The sequence below is a fragment of the Arthrobotrys flagrans genome (assembly GCF_004000055.1).
Source record: "Arthrobotrys flagrans strain CBS H-5679 chromosome Unknown unitig_0, whole genome shotgun sequence".
NCBI lineage: Eukaryota > Fungi > Ascomycota > Orbiliomycetes > Orbiliales > Orbiliaceae > Arthrobotrys > Arthrobotrys flagrans.
This window is the reverse complement of record NW_027137550.1, coordinates 4767811-4791947: the sequence shown is the minus strand read 5'-3', so window position 1 is coordinate 4791947 and position 24137 is coordinate 4767811. Positions and strand designations below refer to the sequence as shown.

At 47.9% G+C, this 24137-nt stretch overlaps 9 protein-coding genes across 9 annotated transcripts; 8 read left to right on the top strand and 1 right to left on the bottom strand.

Moving 5' to 3' along the window:
• Window positions 1-1311: 1311 nt before the first annotated feature.
• DFL_004430 (uncharacterized protein) lies at window positions 1312-2675 on the top strand (the record flags this gene model as incomplete). The annotated part of the gene is made up of 2 exons (XM_067633524.1): window positions 1312-1849; window positions 1921-2675. 2 exons carry the CDS (start codon window positions 1312-1314, stop codon window positions 2673-2675), a joined length of 1293 nt encoding a protein of 430 aa, XP_067491683.1.
• Window positions 2676-3932: 1257 nt separating this feature from the next.
• Window positions 3933-7379, top strand: DFL_004429 (uncharacterized protein; the record flags this gene model as incomplete). The annotated part of the gene is made up of 5 exons (XM_067633522.1): window positions 3933-4075; window positions 4186-4355; window positions 4429-4775; window positions 4839-7055; window positions 7122-7379. 5 exons carry the CDS (start codon window positions 3933-3935, stop codon window positions 7377-7379), a joined length of 3135 nt encoding a protein of 1044 aa, XP_067491682.1.
• Window positions 7380-7918: 539 nt separating this feature from the next.
• DFL_004428 (uncharacterized protein) lies at window positions 7919-10545 on the top strand (the record flags this gene model as incomplete). The annotated part of the gene is made up of 2 exons (XM_067633521.1): window positions 7919-9031; window positions 9097-10545. The coding sequence occupies 2 exons, from the start codon at window positions 7919-7921 to the stop codon at window positions 10543-10545; spliced, it is 2562 nt and encodes an 853-aa protein (XP_067491681.1).
• Window positions 10546-11481: 936 nt separating this feature from the next.
• DFL_004427 (uncharacterized protein) lies at window positions 11482-12601 on the top strand (the record flags this gene model as incomplete). The annotated part of the gene is made up of 2 exons (XM_067633520.1): window positions 11482-11568; window positions 11663-12601. 2 exons carry the CDS (start codon window positions 11482-11484, stop codon window positions 12599-12601), a joined length of 1026 nt encoding a protein of 341 aa, XP_067491680.1.
• A 1709-nt stretch (window positions 12602-14310) lies between these two features.
• DFL_004426 (uncharacterized protein) lies at window positions 14311-15707 on the top strand (the record flags this gene model as incomplete). Its single annotated transcript, XM_067633519.1, has 2 exons — window positions 14311-15050; window positions 15134-15707. 2 exons carry the CDS (start codon window positions 14311-14313, stop codon window positions 15705-15707), a joined length of 1314 nt encoding a protein of 437 aa, XP_067491679.1.
• A 1673-nt stretch (window positions 15708-17380) lies between these two features.
• Window positions 17381-18232, top strand: DFL_004425 (uncharacterized protein; the record flags this gene model as incomplete). Its single annotated transcript, XM_067633518.1, has 3 exons — window positions 17381-17794; window positions 17871-17944; window positions 18214-18232. 3 exons carry the CDS (start codon window positions 17381-17383, stop codon window positions 18230-18232), a joined length of 507 nt encoding a protein of 168 aa, XP_067491678.1.
• A 649-nt stretch (window positions 18233-18881) lies between these two features.
• DFL_004424 (uncharacterized protein) lies at window positions 18882-19532 on the bottom strand (the record flags this gene model as incomplete). The annotated part of the gene is made up of 2 exons (XM_067633517.1): window positions 18882-19190; window positions 19479-19532. The coding sequence occupies 2 exons, from the start codon at window positions 19530-19532 to the stop codon at window positions 18882-18884; spliced, it is 363 nt and encodes a 120-aa protein (XP_067491677.1).
• DFL_004423 (uncharacterized protein) lies at window positions 18911-21286 on the top strand (the record flags this gene model as incomplete). Its single annotated transcript, XM_067633516.1, has 4 exons — window positions 18911-20014; window positions 20076-20575; window positions 20651-20784; window positions 20841-21286. The coding sequence occupies 4 exons, from the start codon at window positions 18911-18913 to the stop codon at window positions 21284-21286; spliced, it is 2184 nt and encodes a 727-aa protein (XP_067491676.1).
• Window positions 21287-22090: 804 nt separating this feature from the next.
• Window positions 22091-23593, top strand: DFL_004422 (uncharacterized protein; the record flags this gene model as incomplete). The annotated part of the gene is made up of 1 exon (XM_067633515.1): window positions 22091-23593. One exon carries the CDS (start codon window positions 22091-22093, stop codon window positions 23591-23593), a length of 1503 nt encoding a protein of 500 aa, XP_067491675.1.
• Window positions 23594-24137: the final 544 nt, after the last annotated feature.

Sequence of the window (24137 nt, the reverse complement as noted above, 5' to 3'; positions counted from 1 at the left end):
TGAGATTTGAGGGTGGGCCGTCAAGACACTCCAGAACAATGGACGCCAAGAAGGAACAACGGCCTGGATGGGACTTTGAACTTCCTTTTTTCGCAATTTTTCAATTGACATCTACGTTCTTAAAACTGTCATACAGCACCACCCCAACAGGAGTGAATCCAAACTGTCTATTTTCTCGGCAGGTATCTACTCCGAACATCTCCTCCTAGGCTATTGCATAATTGTAACCCCGCTCGGTATATCTCATTCGGGACGGGTCGTGTTACATGAAGGTCGGATGCTTGTTCGAATCTTCTCCCGATTCGACTCCGCACACGCTTTGGTTCCAGCCCTCGTCTACTAGCTACCAGCCCGGATTATCTCATTTCTATTCGTGTTCTTTCGTATTGAAGAAGATTTTGGGATATATGTAGGCTCGAGTGCGAAGGTGCGAATCGCGGACTCCACCACTCGCCCCGCATTGAAATGATCAATGATGTGCCGCTTAAAGGCTACTTCCTAGTATGGCAGACACAATCTTTGCTAATTAATCGCATTAATCTCGACATAGCAAATGCGAAACAGTTGCGTATTAATAGTCTCGAAGAGGACTGGATACGATGCTTGAAATGAGCAATGTAGCGGCATAGCGCTATAGCCTTGGTCCATTCTGTAGCTGTGGCGTGAACACTACTTTTACAATCGGCCTAAATTTTTCGCATTTTATGCTTGTTCGGATGGAGCTGCGACACATAAACCCCGGGTTTCCCAGAAGAAAAATTGCGAAGAGGCTAGGAGCTAAGACCCAGCGGCCACCCGAGGCCTATCAACTAAAACAGCTTCGTCGAGAATTGAATATTAATCCGTTTAGTTGATTCACAACATCTAATACTCCGTGGTATCTGGGGCTTAAAGATTGCGAGTGTGGAGTTTTAATCCAACTAAGAACTCCCACGTTGAGGGCCCAAAAGTTGCCCTTGCGAGAGCTCTTTTGTAGGTATTCACGGCCGTGCACGGTAGTCGAAAATCTGGCAATCGGACTTGGATTTTGGCCGACATACATATATCAATGGGTTATCAAGGACCGTTTGCCCCCTCGGCATTAACATTTTAGCTTTTTGTTCTCCTCTTCACCCACCATTAAGGTTTCGAACCAGCGGTTAGAGAGAGTCAGGCCCAAAACCACTCTTCGAATCTACTATCCTCCAACTTAACTTAGGGTTCCGGGACTCAGTTAACCGAATTTATTATCATACCTAACTCAGTGACCTCATGAGCTAGGCTGCCCTAGGCGATAATTTGTAATATATACTTACTCGCCCCTCAAAGAGCATGAGCGTGGCAGTTTTGCTCCCGTATATGAACTTCACAGACCACGAGTCGTTCAATTGCATTCTCTCTTGCTCTATCTTGTCTGCTGCCGTTTTGATCACCAGTTTTCTTTCTCTCTGTCGTCTGCGATGGCTCAATAAGGCCCGAGTGTCAGATCTAACACCTCCTACGACCCCGACGACCGCACCTGCTGCAACACAGTACTATTTTCCGAACTGGAGACCTCGAAGGATATCAGTGGAGATGGTTCTCAATTATCTAGGGTTTAAGTCGAGGGTTTCTCCCATAATACCATCGCCAGAGAAGACATTACTTCCCAATCTCTCACAAAATGAGCAGGCGAGCTTAGCATACCATCCGGATTCGTTACCGGGTGGAAGATGGCTACAGACTCCTACTGGGCGGATCAGAGTGTATGAATTTGGGCCCGAGGATGGGAAGAGGGTGTTGTTCGTTCACGGCATATCGACTCCTAGCATAGTTGCTCGGGATTTGCTTTTGAACCTCGCTGCAAGGGGCTGTCGTGTAATGGTTTTTGGTAGGTAGTCCCAGATAACGTAACTTTATTCAAGCTCACTTGTGCTTAAACTAACACTTATAATTTTTTAGACTTGCCAGGAAGAGGCTATTCCGAATGCTGCAGAGTAACGCCTCAGGATATGAGGCTCTACTCTGCCCTCATTGTGATGGTTACAACTTCGTCAACTGCCCTAGGTGGATTCTTAACTTTCAACATTATCGGGTACTCACTTGGGGGTGGTATTGCTGTTTCCTTCGCATCACAATTCCCACATTTGGTATCTTCAATTGCGGTTGTATCGTCAGCGGGTCTTTTACCTTATGCCGCTGCACCCTTGGGTATGAAGTGTAGTCTGATTCCCTGGATCCCAGTATGGCTTGCAGACAAACTCCTCACTACAAAGCTTAAGGGCGAGGAGGAATCTCCAGACGACCTCTCACTCGATGAAGCTGTCAATACCACTGCAGCTCCGCAAGGATCTGTTGATATTTTCTCAGTCATCCGCTGGCAGAACCGTTATCAGAAGGGCTTTATGAGCGGTTATGTCAGCAGTATGAGGAACGGTCCCATCTTCGACCGCGTGAAGGAGTGGACCGAGGTTGGGAGACTACTTAAGAATAACAGATTCGCTAATCCAAGATGGGACGAGAAGAAACCTGCGCAGATGCTGGTGATATATGGGGGAAAGGATGATTTAACGCCTCCGATGCTGCTGGACAGGATCAGAGCGTGTGTTGGGGACGAGCATGTTAAGGGAGTCGTTGTGGAAGGAGGAGGACACGAGATTGTTGTGTACCAGTGGGATCGCGTTTTCCAGGAAGTAGTTGACTTTTGGGGATTGTAGTTGTTGAGCTCTGATTTTTTGTCTACGCGGAGATGCATATGAGCACTAGCGAGCTGGATTACGATCAAACGTGCGTTTTATGATTTCACGAACCCCCTTTCATTTCATGTGCATTCTATATCTATGTTATTATTTTTGATACCCTAGTACATAACTTTGGTTTTTGAATTTCGTTGATTGCTTATCATTATCATCTTCCCAAAGTTCTCTGTTTCCGCACGAGTAGTAAAATTATCCGCCTGAATAGTACCACAGCCATTTCTTCTAAAAAGATTACTGCTAAGCAAGAAGACAAGCTTATCACCCAAATACGTGGCAGCAACTGAGCCGGGCTAAAGTTGCCTTCGCACGCAATGGCACAATGGTTACTATGTGCTACAGTATTGCACTAATTATATACGATGGCTGTTTCATGGTCCTGCATGAGCATGGTTTAGGTTACATGCGGTCAATTAGGTTCATAAGCTTAGGCACAAGCGGGGCTCCAAGACAAGGTGAGTAACCCATATGCTATCGTGACCCTCGTGAATGTGAAGATAGGGAAATACCTGTTACTTCACATATACCTTTATCTTTACGAGAATATCCTTGAATTTCCCAATCTTCGAAGGCTTATGCATCATCATGTCCTACCGAAGCTTGTCTGGATGTCGTACCCGGACTGACTAACGTGAAGCCTGGTAGACTAAAAGATTTGTCCAAACAATCCTTGTACCTTTTGTATTCTGTGAATTCGGATTTAGTTAGTCTTGTGAATCAGCAAGAATTAGATGCTATCCAGGCGTTAATATCGATAGGAAATCGGTAGGAATTGGTGTTGTCATTGTTGTTGTATTATAGCAGTCTTGAGGCTGCGTCAGCCGGCGTATTTCTGAGACTTGGGGGTCTTGTGTGGCTGGTGAATAGCTAGCTCCACCATTCAGCCCCGATTTGTGGCGTTCGCCAGTGCTAATGAGCTTGCCTTACCAACCCGCAAGAATTCACACTGGTTACGCATCACCACTCTCCTCTAGTACCACCACCATCTACCTCTATCCGAACGCCCTCTTTCTCCATCTCCTTCATCACTATCTCGTTTCTTTGCGTCTGCTCCATATCACTATCTCTATACCACTATCCGGCTTCTTCTTCCCTTACCTTCAGAAGCCCCACCTTTAACTCAACAAAGGGACGACACGCGAGGTGACGTTACCTTTATAACTCCAGAAACACCTCGAATAGCTCCATCGCTCCCGTCGCCAGCATCCATCGACAATCATGCTGGGTCCCGTTCACAATGCCGCCGGCTTACTAGGCCTATTGGAGGAAGATGACGTCCATCTCCAGAGCTCTGCGTTGGAACAGCTCGATATCCTGGTCGACGAGTTCTGGTCTGAGATTGCCGACTCCATATCAAAAATGTACGTGGATAAGAGGGTGGAATCATCATCTTCAGCTCTAAGGGCAGCTTGGGACGCGTATAAGGGTTCTTTTTTGAGCGATAACTGATGGATTTATTGATTACTGGCAGTGAATCCTTATACGAGGACCGGAAGTTCCCACATCGACAGCTTGCCGCGTTGGTGGCGTCTAAGGTTTACTATCATCTAGGGGCCTTCGAGGACTCTATGATGTATGCTTTGGGAGCTGGAAATCTCTTCGACATCTCTGGGAAATCGGAATTTATCGACACAATAATATGTACGGACATATACCGGAATGCTGCATTATCTATTCCTGGTTCCATGCTAATTAGTCCCCGCTTCGTAAATAGCCAAATGCATCGACAAGTACATATCTATCAACAACCCCCCTCCTCCTCCGAAAGACCTACCGCCTTCCTCTCCTGAGAAGGCTGATCCACGGTTAACAGAAGTCGTCGAGCGTATGTTCCAGAAATGTTATGATAATGAAGACTACAAGCCTGCCCTAGGCATTGCCATCGAAAGTCAACGGTTAGATATTGTTGAACAGGGAATTAGACTCGCTGGGGAGAGACAGCGGGGCAGCAAGGCTAAACAGGCTGCAAATGGCGAAGCAGTCGACAAATCTGCTGAGCTAATGGAGTTTGTCTTGGAGCTTGCAATGAACACTGTTCAGGAGATCGACCTACGGGAGAAGGTAATTTTGGCATCTAATGGAGGTACCTGTAGTGGAAAAAGTCTAATGAATCGTGTTCTGTAGCTACTCCGGCTTCTGGTCGACCTGCACCTCGAACAGCCTAGTCCTGATTATTTCTCGGTCAGCAAGTGCGTCGTCCAACTAAATGACTACGGTCTGGCGGCCAAACTTCTCCGTGACCTTGTATCGAAAGGAGACAATGGATCGCTCCTCATTGCTTACCAAATTGCCTTCGATCTTGATTCTTCCGCTACCCAGGAATTCCTTAAAAATGTCACCAGCAATCTCCCAGACGGGGAAATCCCTGTTGGCGAGAAAATAGAACCCCCAGAGGATGATGACGATATCGTGGAAGAAACGGCGAAGTTATTACCTAGGACTTCGTCTGAATTGATATCGAAGGCTGCCGCAGAGATGAACGAGAAGTCTTCAAAGCACTACAAGTCCATCCGCACCATCCTCAAAGGAACCAAGACGATCGAACTCAACCTGGAGTTCCTTTTCCGAAACAACCACACCGAGATGTCTATCCTCAACAAGATCAGAGATTGCTTGGAAGCTAGGACCAGCTTGCTTCACAACGCCCTTACTTTCGCTAACGGGTTCATGAATGCTGGAACTCTCGCCGACGGTTTCTTACGCGCTAACTTGGATTGGTTAGGCAAGGCTGTCAACTGGTCCAAATTCACAGCAACCGCGGCTTTGGGTGTTATTCACCGTGGAAACTTGAGCCAGGGCATGAAGCTCTTGCAGCCCTATCTGCCCAACCCATCATCCGGCACTGGTAGCCCGTACTCCCAGGGTGGTAGTTTGTACGGTCTCGGTCTTATCTACGCGAACCACGGTGAAGATGTTCTCCCTTACCTCCGACAACAGTTCAAGGACACACAAGATGAAATCGTCCAGCATGGTGGCGCTCTTGGATTAGGTGTTGCTGGCATGGCCACTGGAAACATGGACATCTACCAAGATTTGAGGACCGTTCTGTGGACGGAATCCGCGATCTCTGGTGAAGCTGTCGGGTTGGCTATGGGTCTCATCATGTTGGGCACTGCAAATCCCCAGGCAATTGAGGAGATGAGGTCATACGCCCACGAAACTCAGCGTGAGAAGGTTAAGCGCGGTCTTGCCCTTGGTATGGCCTTAGTATACTACAGCAAGCAGGAGCTAGCAGATGAACTCATCGATAACCTCCTCGCCGACATGGACCCCATCCTACGATATGGTGGTGTCCTAACCATCGCCTTGGCCTACTGCGGAACCGGATCCAACAACGCAATCCGAAAGGTTCTTCACGTCGCAGTTTCAGATGTCAACGACGATGTCCGAAGAGTTGCGGTTTTCAGCTTGGGTTTCATCCTTTTCCGAAAATACGAGTCCGTTCCAAGAATGGTGGAGCTACTAGCTGAATCTTATAACCCCCATGTCCGATATGGTTCTGCATTGGCTCTTGGCATCGCTTGTGCTGGTACGGGTCTTGATGAGGCTCTTGACCTTTTACAGCCTATGCTCAAGGATACTGTTGAATTCGTCAAACAGGGTGCCTTGATCTCGATAGGCATGATCCTTGTCCAACACAACGAAGCTATGAACCCCAAGGTTGCCGAGTTCCGAAAGACGTTTGAGAGGATACTGAGCGATAAGACCGAAGATGTACTTTCGAAATTCGGTGCTGCTGTTGCTCTAGGTCTCCTCGATGCTGGTGGCAGGAACTGCACTATCGGTTTGCAAACTGCTACTGGTAGTGTTGATATGGCTGCCGTTGTTGGTATGGCATGTTTCACACAGTACTGGTACTGGTTCCCGCTTGCCCATTTCCTCTCGTTGGGATTCCGACCCACCGGCATTATTGGCTTGAACGTAGACCTTGAAGTTCCAGATTTCCAGATGTGGAGCAAAACCAAGCCATCTCAATTCGACTATCCACCAAAGGCGGAAGAGTCCGCAGAGAAGACAGTAGAAAAGATCGCAACTGCGGTCCTATCGACTACTGCGAAGGCCAGGCAGCGTGCGAAGAGAACGGAGAAAGAGAGACGGGAACGTGAGGGATCTGTTACCGATTCTATGATTATTGACCCACCACCAGAAACGCCAATCGCGACTACAGCTGGTGAGGCGAATGGAGAAAGCAAGGAGGAGGAGACTGGCAAGAAGAAGTCAACTAAGAAGTCGCAACCTAAGGAAACTATTGGCTATAAGATTGACAATATGAGCAGAGTCCTTCCTGCCCAGCTTAAGCACATTGATTTCCTCGACGGCAAATACCAACCCGTCAAGAAGGTTAGTCTAGTCCCACATATTTTACCATCTAGCGTAGGAAATCTAACTCGCGGTGTAATCTAATAGGTCACTGGTGGCGTTCTGCTCCTCGTCGATACCCAACCTGATGAACCAGCCAAGCTGTTAGAATACAAGTCCGTGAAGCCGACAGCTCCATCGGGCGGCGCTACGACAAGTATGTCTGCAGGTGCAGCAGCACCAGCTAGCGAACCCATCGGGGGCGGCGGGGCTGCTGCCGTTGCTGCCGTTCTTACGCAAGAAGACGACGAGGACGATGCTCCTGTCCCTTCGGCATTCGACTATTATTCTGATGGAGAGCAGTAAATTATCTGTTTCTTTTTATTTAGCTTTTTGACCTTAGAAGGACCCTTTGTGCGTATGGAAAGAAGCATCGTTATTCGATAACTCCTGTGGTAGTGGAGCATGTGTATAGGCCGTATTAGAATAATAATATTTGGCTTACTGCATTTTAATCGCTTCTTTGGCTTGATGCCGTATCTGAAGTCCAATGTTTGATAATCTAATATATTAAGATGCTTAAGTAATATGCTAAGAAACTTGGAGCTGTGTCCTAAAGTAAGTCCTGCTAATGCGGCCGACGCTAGCAGAGGATGTGCTGCATGCTCCTATGACGAGGTCAGCTTGAATGGACGACACGCAACACTAAATTATTAAATAATAGCTCCGAGTTGGTTTAGCTCCCCTCGCTCGCAACAGCAAGGGCCATGCGCAACCACCTCTCCCACGTCGTGTGACAATCCAACCTTGTCCTTTCTCGCACCAGACACAGTATAGTACTCATCCGAAAACAGGCGTCTGGGAAAGGGGAGTTCCTAAAGGCTCTCCGGCCGCCTTGTTAGATCATGTCGTCTGCATCTCCACAGCCGGTAATACCACCGCCGTTACTACATACCCACTCGACGTTATCGTCACCGAGTTCTACAGATAACGCGCCTAGGAAGCATTACCTACAACGGCTTGAACCCGAACCCGAACCCGAGTTAATACCGGCTTCGTCACCGCCTGGAGGATCTGCAGCTGGATCGCATTCGAGGTCAAATTCACAGCCACAGTCTACGGTTGGTATGGGAGGAAGCGTCTATAACCAACGGTATCCATACCCATCGAACATTACCACCCCCCGTCGTCGGCCGTCACAACAGGCAGCAAATATGCCATACGGAGTACCGAGTTTTCATCACTCGGCCGGTACACCCGGAAACCCATATTTTAATTATAATCCATCGGATGTGGAGTTATCTACTATGGGATTAACCATGGGGATGAGTATGTACGAAACGTTAAATCCGTTGGCTGCGACTACTATGTTGGCTACTACTGCTGGTGGGGCACCGGTGTCGGGAAGTGGAAGAGCAGGGAAGAGGGGTGTATATGCGCCTATTGATGAGAGTTATTGGTCTGCTTATACGCAGCCTACTGCTGGGGTTGGAAATGGCGGAGGAGGAGGGGGAGAGAGTATTTATGGGGGGTTGGGGGTATCTACGATGTTTGGAAGTGGACAGGGGGTTAATCCGAGATATATTTCTGGGAAGTCGGAGGGAGCGGTTGATAGTAGTGGGAAAGGGAGGGAAATTGTCTTAAGAAGGGTTAAAAGAGATGCAGGAGTTTTTGAAGAAGAACTAAAGAAGTTGGTGACGGCGCAGGAGGTGGCGTTGGGGATTTCTGGGTCTCATAATACTACTGCTGGTGTGAAGGGAAAGGGTAATGGGAAGAGGAAGATGGGGATCCAGGATGTTAGAAGGGGGATTTTGGACGCTATGGTGAGCTTGGCGGATGTTAAGGCTGTAGAGGAGGATTGGTATGCTGGAGAAGCTCATGCGAGAGGTGAATTGGTGGGGATGGTGGAGAGATGGATAAGGAAAAGGGGACGGTTGGAGAAGGAAGTTGAGGTTGTGGAGGGAGGGAGGGAGGGGAGGGAGATGGAGGGTGTTAGGGAAAGGTTGGAAGGGGTTGAGGTTAGTATTTTTTTTCTCACTTTGATATTGAGTTTATGAGGGTGGATTATTGATTTGTGGGACAGGAGCAAATAAGGATTCACGAAGCGGAATTAAAACGGTTAAAGGCAGAGCAAGCAACCATGCTCTCCAAAATCTCGGAATTACAATCTACGCTTTCATCACGGTTATCGTCGTATACGACATCGATACAGAAAATGTCAAAAGACATGACGGAATTTTTAAAATCGCCGAATGCGATGTTACCTACACCCGACATTAAATCTAAATCCGCATTACCGTTTACACCGGAACAAGCAGTTGAATACTGGGCCGATGAGAAGGGCGTTCTTGACGAGAAAAAGAAGGAAACGAGTCGTGAGTTGGATGCGTTGAAGGATGGGGTGCTCATTTGGCAGGAGACTGTTGGATTGATCGCGGATTTTGAGGATATGATGGCTAGAGAACTCATTGAAGCTCAAAGGGAGGCTCAGAGGGAGAATAAACGGAAAGCGGAGATTATGGAAGCCGAGAGGAGGAAGTTGGAACGCTCGAGGTCTCCGCAGATTCGAACGTCTGTGTTTGGGAAACTTGAGGATGGGAGGCCGGGGTCTTCTAGTACCAGCAGTGCTAGTGGGAGGAATACACCTGTTTCTGTGTTTGCGAATAGGAATAGGGGGATTAGAGGTGGGTTGGGACAGGGTGGGAATGGCAGTATGTCGAGTTCTACGGAGACGTTTAAAGCTGCTGGTGGTACAGCAGCAGTTACGACAAAGGCGGAACCGAATATTCCGGAAGCCACGGCCGCAAAGTTAGTTGCGGGGATTGATAATGTCATCTCGCAGCTAAATAGTCGTCTAACACTTGCGGAACAGAAAGGGTGGACATTGCTTGTTTGTGTTTTGGGCGCGGAGATGGAGAGTTATAAAGAAGCAAAAGCGACGTTGGGGCCGTTGGTTGGTGGGTTGGTTGATACTACGAGTACTACGACTGAGACGATTTCAAAAGTAGTCAAGGGGAAAGGAAAGGAGAAGGTTAATAATGGATTGACGAGTCCTAGCGACGATGCGCTGAACGAGAGTTTGAATGGATTGGGGATGGGAGGGGGGCATGGGTTTGATGGACAGGTTAGCAGCGATATAACGGAGGGTGGGAATAATCACTGGAACTCGGAGAGCGAAAGTGAGATTGATGATCCTGCTGCGCTTTTTGGAGCTGAAGGTGGTGGAGATAGTAGTCCTGAGTTGAGGGCGAGGGCTAGTCCTCGGGTGAGAAGGATAAGGGCTATGAGTGAGGAAGAGGATGAATTGGAGTATGCTGCTTTTGCGAGTTTGAATTTGAGGGATGATAACATTACTACACCTACGAATACGACTGGTGGAGGAGGAATCACCGGGAGCGGGAGGGGAAGTGGGGGCAGCGGCAGGAGTACCGTTGTCGGAGAGGGGGTTAGGAAGGTAGTGAAGTCTGAGGAGGATGATATCCATGGGGCGTTTTTGGAGAGGGGGGATAGTGGAGAGCCACCGTTGATATGATTCGTTTGCATGGTATGATACGATACGACTCCACGGTATTGAGATATCGATATCGATTGAATATATAATATGCATTGGATAAGAGGTTTATTGTGGTTGGTTCTTTGAGCGAGCGAGTTTTCTTATTCTTAATATCATTCATTCATTCATTGGACTCGTTTGATATCGATACTTGTGCATGACGCATCCATTCAACCGGCCTTCGAATCAACATTGTCTCGAAGTCTTTGAATGTCTTTCAACGGTTGATGATTGACATATGACTCCAATCGAATCACGATTATGGTATATGCACTGCAGGTCCACGTTGCACCACATCGAATGGATACCCGCAATAATCAATTAACGAGAGAGGTCCGATGAAGGCTATAATATGGCTGGCCTTATAGTTATAGTCAAGCGGGTACGGGGGTATAGCTATGAAATATCAGCCAACACATACATCAACCCTGCAAGGATGTGCTGGAGCCTGAGCTTAGGTTCAGCCAATGAAGTAATGTCACGACTTCTCTCCACACCATATGCTCATGCTCATGAGTGCTCGACAGATGAAGCTAGTACTTCCGATGTACTGCCTTCGGACTGTCAGTATAAGAGAGGCGAACCTGGAGAATGCATTGAATACAAATTTTTTTCCCTTCTGAATTTCGCGGGTGGTCGGCCGGTCACCCGTTAATAGTAACTAGCAGCATTTTCCCTCCCTTGCGATGCATAACACTCGTACATACCATCCCCCTTGTCCGATTGCAAGACAAAGGGCGAGACTGGTGCATACATACATATTGATGTGTGTGAAGAGCTCGCGCACACACATATGATATGAGATGTATAAGAAGAAGGGCATCTCATCTTGCTTCAATTGGAAGTTCTTTTCTCTTGATTTAATTCGGAATGTATAATCCATTGATATATCACCACCATCCTCGGTCATAAATTATGCACCCAACCGAATCCATGCAGCACCGAACGCGCGCCGTCCCAGTCCTTCTCTCCAGTGCCGGTCAAGGTCGGGAAATCTCAATTGTAAGCTCATCTCATCCCATCTCATCTCATCCCTTTTCCGCTCTTATATCATACGTATACGTACGTTCGCTAACTGCATGGTTGTAAAACACAGCTCCTATGGAACACTTGGCTCCTCCCGGGCCTATTGTCGGACAACAACGCCTACAACCGTGCCTCGGAGATACCCTCCCACATCGTCTCCCACGATATAATCCTGCTGAACGAAGCCTTCAGTCATAAATCCCTCATCATCGATGCGCTAAGATCCACGCACCCATACGTCGCCACCCTCCCCCGACGATGTTGGTTTTGGCCAATATTCGATTCCGGACTAGTGGTTTTGTCGAGATATGCTATCCTTGAGGTCAGGAGAACTAGGTTCGGAAAACGACGTCGGTGGGATTTGTTCGCGGGGAAAGGGGGGGTAGGGGTTAGAATCGATTTGAGTAGACGGTATAAACCTGAACGGGAACGAACGGGTGAACGGGGACGGCGGTCTGTGGCTCCCAGACCAATGTTGACTGGTAACCCTGGATACGACGATACGGAGGACTCTTATAGCGATACTGAATCCCAAACCGAAGAAGAAGAAGAAGAGGAGGAGGAGGAGGAGGAGGAAATATTCCCACCAAAGACAATAGATATTTACAACACACACATGCAAGCCGGTAACAGTCGCGGAGAACACACAGCCCGTCACCACCAATCCGTCCAACTCGGACAGTTTATAGCACAAAATTCTTTCCGAGCGTCGGCTGTTATCTTAGGAGGAGACCTAAATATGGGACCGATATTGGAAAGCGTGCATTATAGGGATGATCAAGATGCGAAAGAAAGAGTAAAAGCGTATGGGATACTAAAGGAGGAGAGTGGATTGGAGGATGTTAAGGTGCTCGTTGAGGGGAAGGGAGGGGATATTAATAGGTTTTTGACGAGAGGAGTTAGGGTTGTTAAGGTTGAGTACCCAGGAGTACCTGTGGTGAAGAAGGGGAAGGGGAAGGGGAAGAAGTTGAGTGATTCGGATATGGTGGTGTTGAGGGTGAGGGTTTGAGGGGGATATCTATGGTGTTTTTGTGATTTATGATGGTGCGTATTGCATATATGGGTGGTTCTTTTTACTCCGGCGTCTGGAGTTTCTGACATAGAGGTGGCCTTTTCTATGTTTTTGGTTTTGGCTATAGACCTTACAAACGGCGTGCATTGCATCGAGTGCAGGCAGCTTTTGTTAATTTTGTAATGAGGTTCCATTGATCTTTCCAGTGGACTTCTGTTGCAATGCATGTGCCTAATTTACTAGAGGGTATTTTATTAGGTTAGCTTTTGGTAGCATGGGGATAATATAGATTGTATGATTATTTGGGATTTTTCGGGGTGATGAGAATTTATAAACGTAGAGATGAGCAGGCTGCGTGGGATTTTGGTAGGTTCCGCAGGTTTATGGTCTTATTTCGGCTGGGCTTGACCAAGCCGTCCACAGCAACCTTGAATTCAATTCAAGACTGTAATCTCGAGTATACCCTTACGGATTGATATAGCTATACGGTGTACACCATAACTAGGGGAATCCGAGGTTTTTATGGGTTAGAAAATCTGCATTACAGTACTTAGCCTTAGAAGTAATTGATTAAGACGCCTTAAATGTTCTATATGTTAAAGCGGCTTAAAATTAAAATGTGGTTTTATAATTTTAAAGCTTTTTAGAAACCCGGATGGGAGATAGTGTATGTAGGGAGGGGGTATGTTAGGAGGTAGATATTGTATTTGCTATTAAGTATATTGGTTCCGGGTTGAACGATACGCTGGTAGATTCGCGCCGTGGTGTACCGGTAGTATAACTAACTAGCCATGGCGCTACAGGCTCTAGCCGAAGGACACCTGTTGGAATCATGTCGCGAATTAATGATCATTTTGAACAAATTCCGCGAATTGATGATATCCGCGGAGACTCGAGTACTCAGTAGACACCTTCTCGTATCGTTCATCCTAATTTTGACAGGCGATTGCTATGGTGTTATATATCAGATGGCTAAGTATTTTGGTATAGGTTCCGTGCCGACATGCCTCTAAAATTTTCAAATATAGATGTTTAAGCCGAAGGAGATATAACGTTTATGACAGGACTCTTGATTGGTTTAGGGGCCTAACGTGATATAGAATTGATTTAACAGTTCGGAGTTCAGCTCTTGCCTAGCCGTCTAACATGGTTGATACCCGAACACTCACTAGTTCTCGACGTTCTAGATTGTCAATCTGGAAAACAAAAGCATGTAAAAGGAAGCGGATGCGGAAGTGCCTGTGAATACCTAGAACGGATTGCTTGGCGGAAGCTTTGGCTGTTTGTATCGACATCTCCATCCAGATATGTTATCACTGGCTAGCTTGGTCGGCTTAGCGATAGCTTACCGCGATTGTCGGGGGGATTTTGGATTGTAGCAAGCCGATGCGATTGGATCCGTTCGAAGTCCCTGAAATCGGAAAACTCGGTTTGTAGGAGACGATTCCCTGCTGGATTAACGTTCACGGGTTGCATGTGTCGGGTGGGTGTATCTTGCTTTATGGGTTTGGTGTATAATGTAGACATATAAATAGAGCTCCAAGACGACCTTTCTTTCCTTTTCGTCTGCTTCTTATCATCAGCAGGGCCTTTTGGCAGCAGTCCTTCCTTCCCTGATCTTGTTCTTCCAACTCAGTCTTTCTTTTTTATATTGAAACCAGCCCGACGGCATTTGATACATTAAGTATCTCCACATTCATTTCAAAATGCATATCAAATACGCCGCCGCCCTCGCCATCGTAGCCCTAGCCCCAGAAATCTCCGGCCATGCAGTCTGGGACAACGCCATCGGTGACGCCGACCCCACCATCAGGGGCTACGTAATCGGTAAACAGCAGAAACTCGAAAACCGCAAAGGAACCACTCAAATCCCCTTCCAACAGGACATCCCCGTCCTCAAAAACCCCATCGTCCCCCCCGGAAAACAAAGTAAATGGTGGGGAAAGCCACGTACATACTGGCAGAACGGATGTGGAGCTACGATCCATGATCAAGACCTTTGGTGGAAAAACCATAAGGATAAGAAGATGAGGGATTCGTTCGCGAAATTGGCGGTTAATAGAAGGAATCCGGTTATTTACCAAATCCCCGTGAAGAAGATGTTGGATTGGGCGGGGATTACTAAAACTATGGCGAAGACGAATCAGTTGATTAAGGTTAGCCCTGGTGGGTGGATTAGAATTATGCACTATCAGGTTAATGCGGATGGGGCGGGGCCGTTGAAGTGTAAGATTAGTTCGACAGGTCAACCGAGTAATTGGAATCCCGGGTGGATTGTACCGGCTGCTAAAGATCAGGTCCCCGGGCCCCAGAAGAATTCGTTTAGAGCGCAGGGCACGATGCAGTTGTTCCCTTTCACTGTTACTATTCCGAAGAATATTAAGTGTACGGGGACTTATGAGGGAAGGGAAAATATTTGTATGATGAGGTGTGAGAATTTTGCTGCGTATGTATCACAACCCCATATATTTTCTTCCGTTGTATACCTAGGTAGATAAAAACTTGCTAACCTTTTGGTGAATTTTTTAGAAACGGCCCCTTCGGCGGCTGCATCCCCTTCCAACTCATCCTCCCCGAACCAGAAGCCCCACCCCCACCACCCCCACCAGTCCCCGACAACAGCGAAAACATCGGTGAAACCACCGAAGCCGATAAAGTCAAACTCACGGACGCAGACGAAGAAGAAGTCGCCGCCGCCGCCGGTCCAGAAGTAGTCGATGAAACAGCTGACCCCGCTGCGGTCGTTGAGTCTAAAGCCGAGACTGCGAATGAAGATGATATTAAGGATGATAAGGCTGATGATACTCCTGAGGAAGATGCTGCGGATAAGAAGATGAGAAGAATTGTGAAGAGACAGAGTGATGATGATGCGTTGGCTGTGGCGTTGGGTGGGGAGGATACACCGCCTGCTCAGGTTGAGGTTGCGAAGCAGCAGTTGAAGAAACTGCCTGCGGCGCAGAAGGCGCAGTTGAAGTCGAAGTTGAATGCTGGAAAGGCGGCGAATAAGGCGGCGGCGAATAAGGCGGCGCCTAAGAAGCCGGTGCCTAAGAAGCCGGCGCCTAAGAAGCCGGCGCCTAAGAAGGGGGCTAAGAAGGATAATTAAGTCCTTCTATCTCCCGTAGATGGAACTACCTTAAGGATGCACGATACGAGGCATGGATGAGGCATGGATGGAGTTAACGATGTTATGAATTATGAATCACGAGTTTGCTTTTATTTCCCGGCAGGTTTTAGATCATGTGATGTATGCAGGATTACCAGGAGAAAGGATGTATGTGTTCGGTCAATCTAGGATACTCATCTCTGTGATTTTGCGTTGTAGTCACCTTTATCAACTGAATGCTTGTTGGATTCGTAGTCCCCAAGTACATACCCAACCCTAGTTCTTACATTTCTGTAACCCCTCGCAGCTATCGATATATCGTAATCTTTTGGCGTTTGCATCAATATCTCTTCAGGGCTTTTTGAAATGGCGATGCAGAGATGGTCTTAGTCATGGTATACGAGCTAGCTGGATTTGTAGATTTGCAGGAAGAATCTCGATTCAAACTTACTCAGGGTATTTTCAATACGAGAGGGAGGGGTCTTCCTGCCAAGGTTAGTGTGACGTCGGGGGACTATCATCATGGCCATATGGTATCGATGCATTCTTCACGTAGCGTTGATGTCTGATCAGCACATCCATGCTCCACATCCTCATGGTCTCGGCATGGCAGAGTATCAACGTTTTTGGGAAGAAACGGTTAAACTTGGGGGTAGAGCATCACGGCCGTGCCAAAGTGCGTATGAAGAAAAATCGTGAAAGGTTAAAATCTGCATCTCTTTTCTCTCGGACTACGAAGAAACCGATTGAAGGCAGAGGAAATCCTGCTTTTTGGGGAAATGTGTTGTCTGTGGTATCAATCCTGACAGGGATGTCTGGTTATGACGTCGGGCCCCAAGCTTGCCAGCCATGGGTTTTTACCCCTGTTTGGTGGCCATATCGAGGCTTCATCCTTTGTATGTATAGAGTACTTGGATTTATTGGTTCCATTCGCCCTGCATGAATAAAGTCCCTGGTAACCACAAGTACTCTGGACTGTCTTGGATGCATGCTGGGATTGCTTCACAAACACGGATACCAAGCGCTTCGGACCCTATTCCCATTTGACGTAACCTCTTTGAATCTGCAAGTTGCAAACCACATTTCACGAATTCACACACACGAGAGACAAGTAAAAAACTTTAGAGGGCCTGCTGCTAACGTGTCATAAGACCCAAGACTTTGATTTCTTTTTTTTTAATTTCTCTTGTCTTTATGTCAGCTAAGCACTTGGTATCTTTTGAAGGGGTTTGTATTGGCTGCTTACGTCACAGAAACCGATGCTTGGGCTTGAGAGGTTCTGGTGGATGTTCGAAGTGCTATGTCATGCAGCTGCGATTCGAGCTGCGCAACAGCGTCATGTTTACGCGACAACTCTCAACTTGGCTGGCTGGTGAGCTTGGGAGATGGCTGGTTTTTTCTCTCTCTCCAGCTATGCTCTAGCTTTTAGTCTGATGCAGGAAGCTTGAATTGTGAAGTGGATTTGTAGGGTGCATTCTTGGGGAAGGCGCTGATATGTACTGAATTTGTGTATAAAAAGCCTCCCCAATATCATCGAGATTCCAATTGCAACTTCTCTCGCTATCCTGCTATCGATATCGATATCCAATCCCAAGAGACTATCTGCATACCACCCAGATCCGCTGGAATTATATACTCAAGTGTATAAAGTATATATATCAAAATCCTCCACGATGCTGTCATCAGCCCTCTTCACCGGCGTTCGAATCCTCGAAGTCATAATCGCCATACCAATAATCGGTATGCTAGGCTGGTTCATCGACCCCTACGTCGATAACAATCAAACACCACCAGATGGCCTTCTTACCCTCTTCATCGTCTCCATTCTCGCCTGTGCGTGGGCGTTGGTGACACTCTTCCAGCTCCATAGATATCGTAGCATGTCCGGTCCTTTCATTGCTGTTATTGATATTGGCTTTGTCGGGGCTTGGATTGCGGGTATTTATCTCAACCGGGGCATTTCAGACGCCGATTGTTCGAATTTTAGTGCGCCGGTTGGGATTAGACTGGGTGATAATAATTATTCGGCGGGAGATAGTTGGAGTGCGTCGGTTAACAGGCCTTGTGCTATGTTTAAGGCTAGCTGGGTGAGTTCTTTTTCTAAATTTTCTATAAACTGATATTGTATCTTGGACATGAGATACTAATTGGTTATTTTTATAGATTCTTTCGATCATCGAATGCGTTCTCTTCTTTGTCACTTGCTTGCTGAGCTGGACCCTCTACCGCTCCTACAGGTACGATACTAGACACGTCCATAAAGAATATACCGGAGGGCGCAGGAGCGGTAGCACTGGCACTTACTCCTCCCACCGTCGTCACCACAGACACGCTCGTGTCTAAATCCTTCCTTCCTTACCTTCTGAAGCTTTCTCTTTTTGAGAGGAGCTGATGGGGTTAATATCTGGTGCACGTTATTATTTTTCTTATGATATCATCTTCTGGGAAGAAAGATAGAAGGCTAATGTTTACTGTTTGCGTCTCGCTGTCGTTTGTGGTTTTATAGTCGCGGATATAAGTATTGAGCAGGTTTATGATGCAAGTGCGAGTGCGAGTCCATGAAGACGATACCGATCCTCTCACTTTTGTTTCGCAATGCAATGAGCATATTAAACGATAATTAATACCCCTCTTGTCGGATCTCTATGACTTCGTCCTTTCCTTTGTCATTCGGCCTTTTTATATTGTTAAGGTTTCGAGGAGGGTGGAGGATATGGCACTGGTGGTCATTTTTTCCTTTAATTGGTGTCAATTGCAATAATGACTGTTTCTGAGATTAAATCCTACTATCACCACCGTATGATCCTGTGGATTAATTGGCGTTTATACTATAATGAATGATATGATTGTGATGAGACTGCTGTTTGCCTTTCTGATATCTTGTTTAACCACTTCATGTAGGTTGCCCTCGAGACTAAATTGTCCGTAGAGAGATACAGAGGAGTGAATGTGTTGTTGACAGGTGCAACCTCTCGCATGAATCTTCAAACATCGATAGACCAACAACGCAGCACGACTGCTGGGACGTCTAAACCACCAGCAAATTAACGTCCACCATCGCCATCAACCGCCATCGCCACCTCTGTCCGGCTTCAAAAATTCCATCAAGGTACCGGCCAGACTGCCGGCGACTAAGGCTAGCGCTGCTTACTCTTGTCGTCTATCCTGGAGGATTCACCTGCTCCGAAAACCCAGCTCATTAGATGCCGTTCGGCCACCATCGCTCTCACTCCAGACAAGACTGCGACGGCTCCTCGCAAGGTCCTGAACAGCTTCACACTTCTGGGGCTCTCCTCCAGGCTGCTCAGACGCTCTCGTCCATCGGGAAGCCTTCCACTTACCATCCGGCCGCTCCAGGCCCAAATCTTGTCGCTCACCAGCAGCAGCAGCGGCAACAACATCCACAACAGCAGCAACAGCAGGCGCAACTTCACCACCAGCAACAACACCCCACTTCCCCGCCTCAACCTCCGTCCGGGGCCTCTAGCGCCCAATCTCCAATGTCTTACCATCAGAATCCCCAGCTGAACCCGGGAGGGTACGGTGGATACGGTGGCGGAAACTATTCCTCCACGAGCCCTCACCCAGGTCCTGCAATGCAGGGTCAACCGCCATACAACGATCCACAACAGCAACAGCAACAGGATTTCCAAAGACAGAATTCCTTCAGGGCACACGAGGGTCATGGCCCGCCACTACAACCTCAACAGCATTCCCAGAGAGCACCTCCCCAGCCTCAATACAACGAGTATGCTTCGCCAATTCACATACACCAACCCCAACAGCCTCCGCCGCCTCCTCAGCAACAACAAGGATATCAGGCATATCCTGGTGGCGGTGGTGGAGCGTCCAGATCACATACGACAAGCACAAATCTGTCGAGGTCGAACACTTTAGCTTCTGCTCACCCTCCTGCAGGAGAACCGGATGCCAATGCCCTCTACGGCGATGCTAATACTAAGTACTTGCCAATCACCCATATGCAGTCATCTTCCGCTTCCAATCTACCGGACCCTCCGTCCTCCAGTAATTACAGGAAATACGCGCCAAGTGGAAGTATGGGAGGACAGGATCTTGGTATTTCAGGCGGGTTCGGGCTTGACGTTCAGTCAAGGCAAGGCCCGATAACAGAGGCTCCGCCTAAGGAAGTACAGAAAGGGAGTCACTACTATACACAGTGGCCTAGCTATGCTATTGACTGGTGTAAATGGCCTATCTATGGAAGTCCCGGTGCTAGTGGCTACGCTGGGCAGAGTGGAGTAGGGAGGATTGCCTTGGGCAGTTACAGCGAAGATGGACACAACTACGTAAGTATCTTTTTCGAGTACGGCCTAGGCCTGAGGCTCAAGCTAATCTGGGGTTGCACAGATATCCATCTTGAACACCGCTAGCAAGGTCGTCAATACGGACAACCACCCACGAGGGGAATCGACTCTTGAGATCACAAAATTTGCGGAAGCTACTTTGACATATCCGATAACAAGGATTCTCTGGGAACCTCCAACACAGTCCAAGCCACTCACAGATCTAATTGCTACGGCCGGCGATCATCTACGGTTGTGGTCTCTCCCGAACGCTGCGCCAGCGGCTATCTCCACCCCCACAAGCTCTATTACCTCACGATCGAACCAGTCGAGTTCCGACCTCCCTACCAAAAAGTTATCACAGCTGGCCCTTCTTTCCAACTCCAAAAGCACAGATTTCACAGCACCGTTGACAAGTCTTGACTGGAATCCGATCAGCCCTTCTCTCATCATCACCAGCTCGATAGACACAACTTGCACCATCTGGGATATCCCCAGCTTGACCGCGAAGACCCAGTTGATCGCTCACGACAAAGAAGTCTTCGATGTACGGTTTATGAGTGGGTCGGTGGATGTTTTCGCGAGCTGTGGTGCCGATGGTAGCGTTCGTATGTTTGATCTGAGAAGTTTGGACCATAGTACAATTATCTACGAGCCCACAGTGAAGGCCGATGGAGGTGTTACTCCTAGCCCCGGTGGCGTTAATCCCATTGGAGGGACCGGTGGAGTCGGTAGTACGCTCCAGGGTCCTCCTCCTTTGTTGAAACTAGCAGGTAAGCTAGATCTCTTGAATTTAGGGTCTAGTTAAGCACTAACTTCTTTTTGACAGCATCGCCTCATGAGGGTCATCTCCTTGCGACGTTCGCGGATCAATCGAACATTATTCGAATCCTTGATGTCCGACAGCCCGGACAAGCTTTGGTGGAACTACGTGGAGCAGGCGGAAGTATCAATTGTATCGATTGGTGTCCTTACCGCCGTGGAATGATTGCTGGTGGTACCGACGATTCATTGGTTTTGATCTGGGATATGATGAATGACGGATCAGTCGGCAACCCACACCGCCCAACAAGAGATGAAAGGCATGGCCACAACCAAGAACCTACATGGAGGAACCCTGTTGCCCATTGGAAGAGCGAGTACGAAGTTAATAACTTGAGCTGGGCTCCAAGTTTGGGCAACGGGATGGCGTTGATGGGCGGTGAACCTGGGAAGAATGCAGGTGAATGGATCGGTTGCTGTGGAGGGAAGGGTGTCTATGGAGTCAAGTTCTAGGCGAGCTCGACGGAATGGAAAAGCGGTAGAAATTGGCGCCGGCAGACAAGGAATCGCCGCCGCCAACCCTCGGGACAATCGGTGAATTGGTAGGATGCCTCCCAAAGGATATCTGACTGAGGCCCTTCGTATCTACATATGTACCAACCCCTTCGTATTGTCTCTTGATGCTCGCCCTATGAGCGGGTCGCAGGCGCAGGGTCGCTATGGGTGGGAGGACGGGTTGACTTGCGTATAATAAACCGCACCGACTGACGCTTAAAACATCCGATCTCATGATTCCTTTCATCGTCTTCCTATTTGATTCCTTTACTTTTACTTTTCCTACCCCTCCTCCTACTCCTCCTTCTCCTCCTCTCTTATCAAATGGTAATCTTTCCCTTTGTTCCCCGCTTTACCACCACTGCTAGCAGCATTGTTCGTTAATACATTTCATTTGCAAGCGTCGGGTTTCCTAATTTTCCTTCGATACTATTCCGTGGTTTCTTCGTATACATATTTGATCGATTTGCTCGAACTAAAATGAAGATATACCATTAGTCGTACTGGTCGATGGAATAATCGTAGCCTCGTGATGAAGTTTTGAATGCTATCGATATCCAGTTTATTTTCAGTGACGTCGTGGGGATATTGGGGAAGACGCCAAGCCTTAAGCCATCCGGATCCCGATTTCCTATCGGATTGGCCTCAACTTCAACCTTCAACTCAACACCATCCTGCCCCACCATGGGAATCCCGACCTCGGAATCCACCATCACCGCCAGATAAAACGGCATGTAGGCGACCAATCAACGAATCCGAACGATGTCCATTCCTTTCATCGTCTCCAAACCATCCGGTTTGGTTGTTCAGGGCCTCTTTCGCGGTCTAAGCCACCGGTCAACCGCAACCCGGTTCGGGATTGCCATCCAGCGGTCTCGTGTCGCACGGCTCACGACACCCATTGTCCTTCGAAGAAGTGTCTCCGGATCGGCTGTGAATGTCTCCGTGGAGGGGAAGACGGTCGGGAAGGGACTTGTGAATGATATTCGATACTTTTTGAATAATGAGGCTCTTTCCAGATACCCTTCTGGGAGTAACTCGGCCTCGCCACGACGGTTTAAGCTTCCACGGCTTCTTGGACGGAACCAACAATCTGCCTCTTCGTTATCTTCGCTCTCTACTCCTTCTTCTCCTACATCTGTTAATGCACTTGGGAAGGCTGTATCTCGACGTACTGCTCAACGACGAACGTTTAAAGCCTACCTAACTCTTACAAAACCACACCTTACTTTCCTCGTCGTCCTAACCTCTATGGCTTCATATTCATTGTACCCAGCCTCCAGTCTCATAACATCTTCCGACATAACTCCAAGTACTACACTCAGCGCCATTACCCTCCTATTCCTCACAGTCGGCACAGCACTATGTTCCGCCTCCGCGAATACCCTCAACATGTTAGCTGAGCCCCATCTCGACGCTCAAATGACTCGGACTCGTAACCGGCCGTTGGTCCGGGGAACCATTCGACCTCAGAATGCCCTACTCTTCGCGATCTTTGCGGGTGTATCCGGTGTTACTTGTCTCTTATATGGCACGAACCCCACGGTTGCTGCGCTCGGGTTATCCAATATCATACTCTATGCTGGAGTTTATACGCCGTTGAAGCAGAGACATGTTATTAATACCTGGGTGGGCGCTGTTGTGGGTGCTATACCGCCGTTGATGGGGTGGGCAGCCGCAGCCGGAGAGTTTGCGACTACGGATAGTGTTTATGAAGTTTTATCACACCCTGGAGGGTGGTTGATTGCTGGGTTATTGTATTGTTGGCAGTTCCCACATTTTAACAGCCTAAGTCATGGTATTCGACATGAATATGCAGCAGCGGGATATAAAATGCTTGCATCCATCAATCCCGCGATGAATGGTAGAGTAGCGGTTAGATATTCCATCGCGTGTTTTCCGGTTTGTATAGGACTAAGTATTTGTGGGGTTACGGATTGGGGGTTTGTGGTTGATAGTAGTTTGGTGAATGGGTGGATGACTTATGAGGCGATTAGGTTTTGGAGGAATGTGGGGGAGTATGGAACGGGGAAGAGGTTGTTTTGGGCGAGTGTGTGGCATTTACCGGGGTTACTTTTGCTGGCGATGGCGCACAAGAAGGGGCTGTGGCAGGGGGTTTGGAGGTGGGTTAATGGTGGAGGGGAAGAGGAGGAGGAGGAGGAGGAAGGGTATGATTATTATGAGGCCCCTAAGGGGGGGAATGGAGGAGGGGATTATGGAGAGGGGGAGGGGGAGGTTTCGTTGGTTGCTGGGACTGCGAGGTAGGGTTTTGTGAGGGTATGTAAGTACATATGAGCCCGGGGGTTCTGGTCCCGAGATTATAGGAGCGTTAGTGGGATATGATCTCTGCGGAATATTATAGTAATTTTTTGAGGATGTTGAAGTTAAAAGTATGGTATTGGGATATATAGGGTTGTGTATATATGGTGGATGTGAGTGTATATAAGCAATACTAGTAGTTTAAAAGCGTCTTGAAATTTGAGTATACATGCTCCCATACCAGGGCTTAAACAGCTGTGGGGACCATATTTGAATTTATGACGTTTTATAAAGCACTTAAGACTCCGAATTGCTTTGAAGCAGGTCCAAGACTGATTTCCGCCCCAGGGAAACCCGCAGTTCCAACCCCTCGGCGGTGCGTACAAGATGTATCCGCGACGTTCTTATCGTCCACGTGACCACTGGGGAAATATAGATCTATAGATTTTTATATCTTAATCCTCCCCGATAATTCCGAATCTCTTGGATTTTCCAAGGTAGCATTTTGTTCGAAGATTTTCAAAATTTATATTCAATGCTCAACACGCTT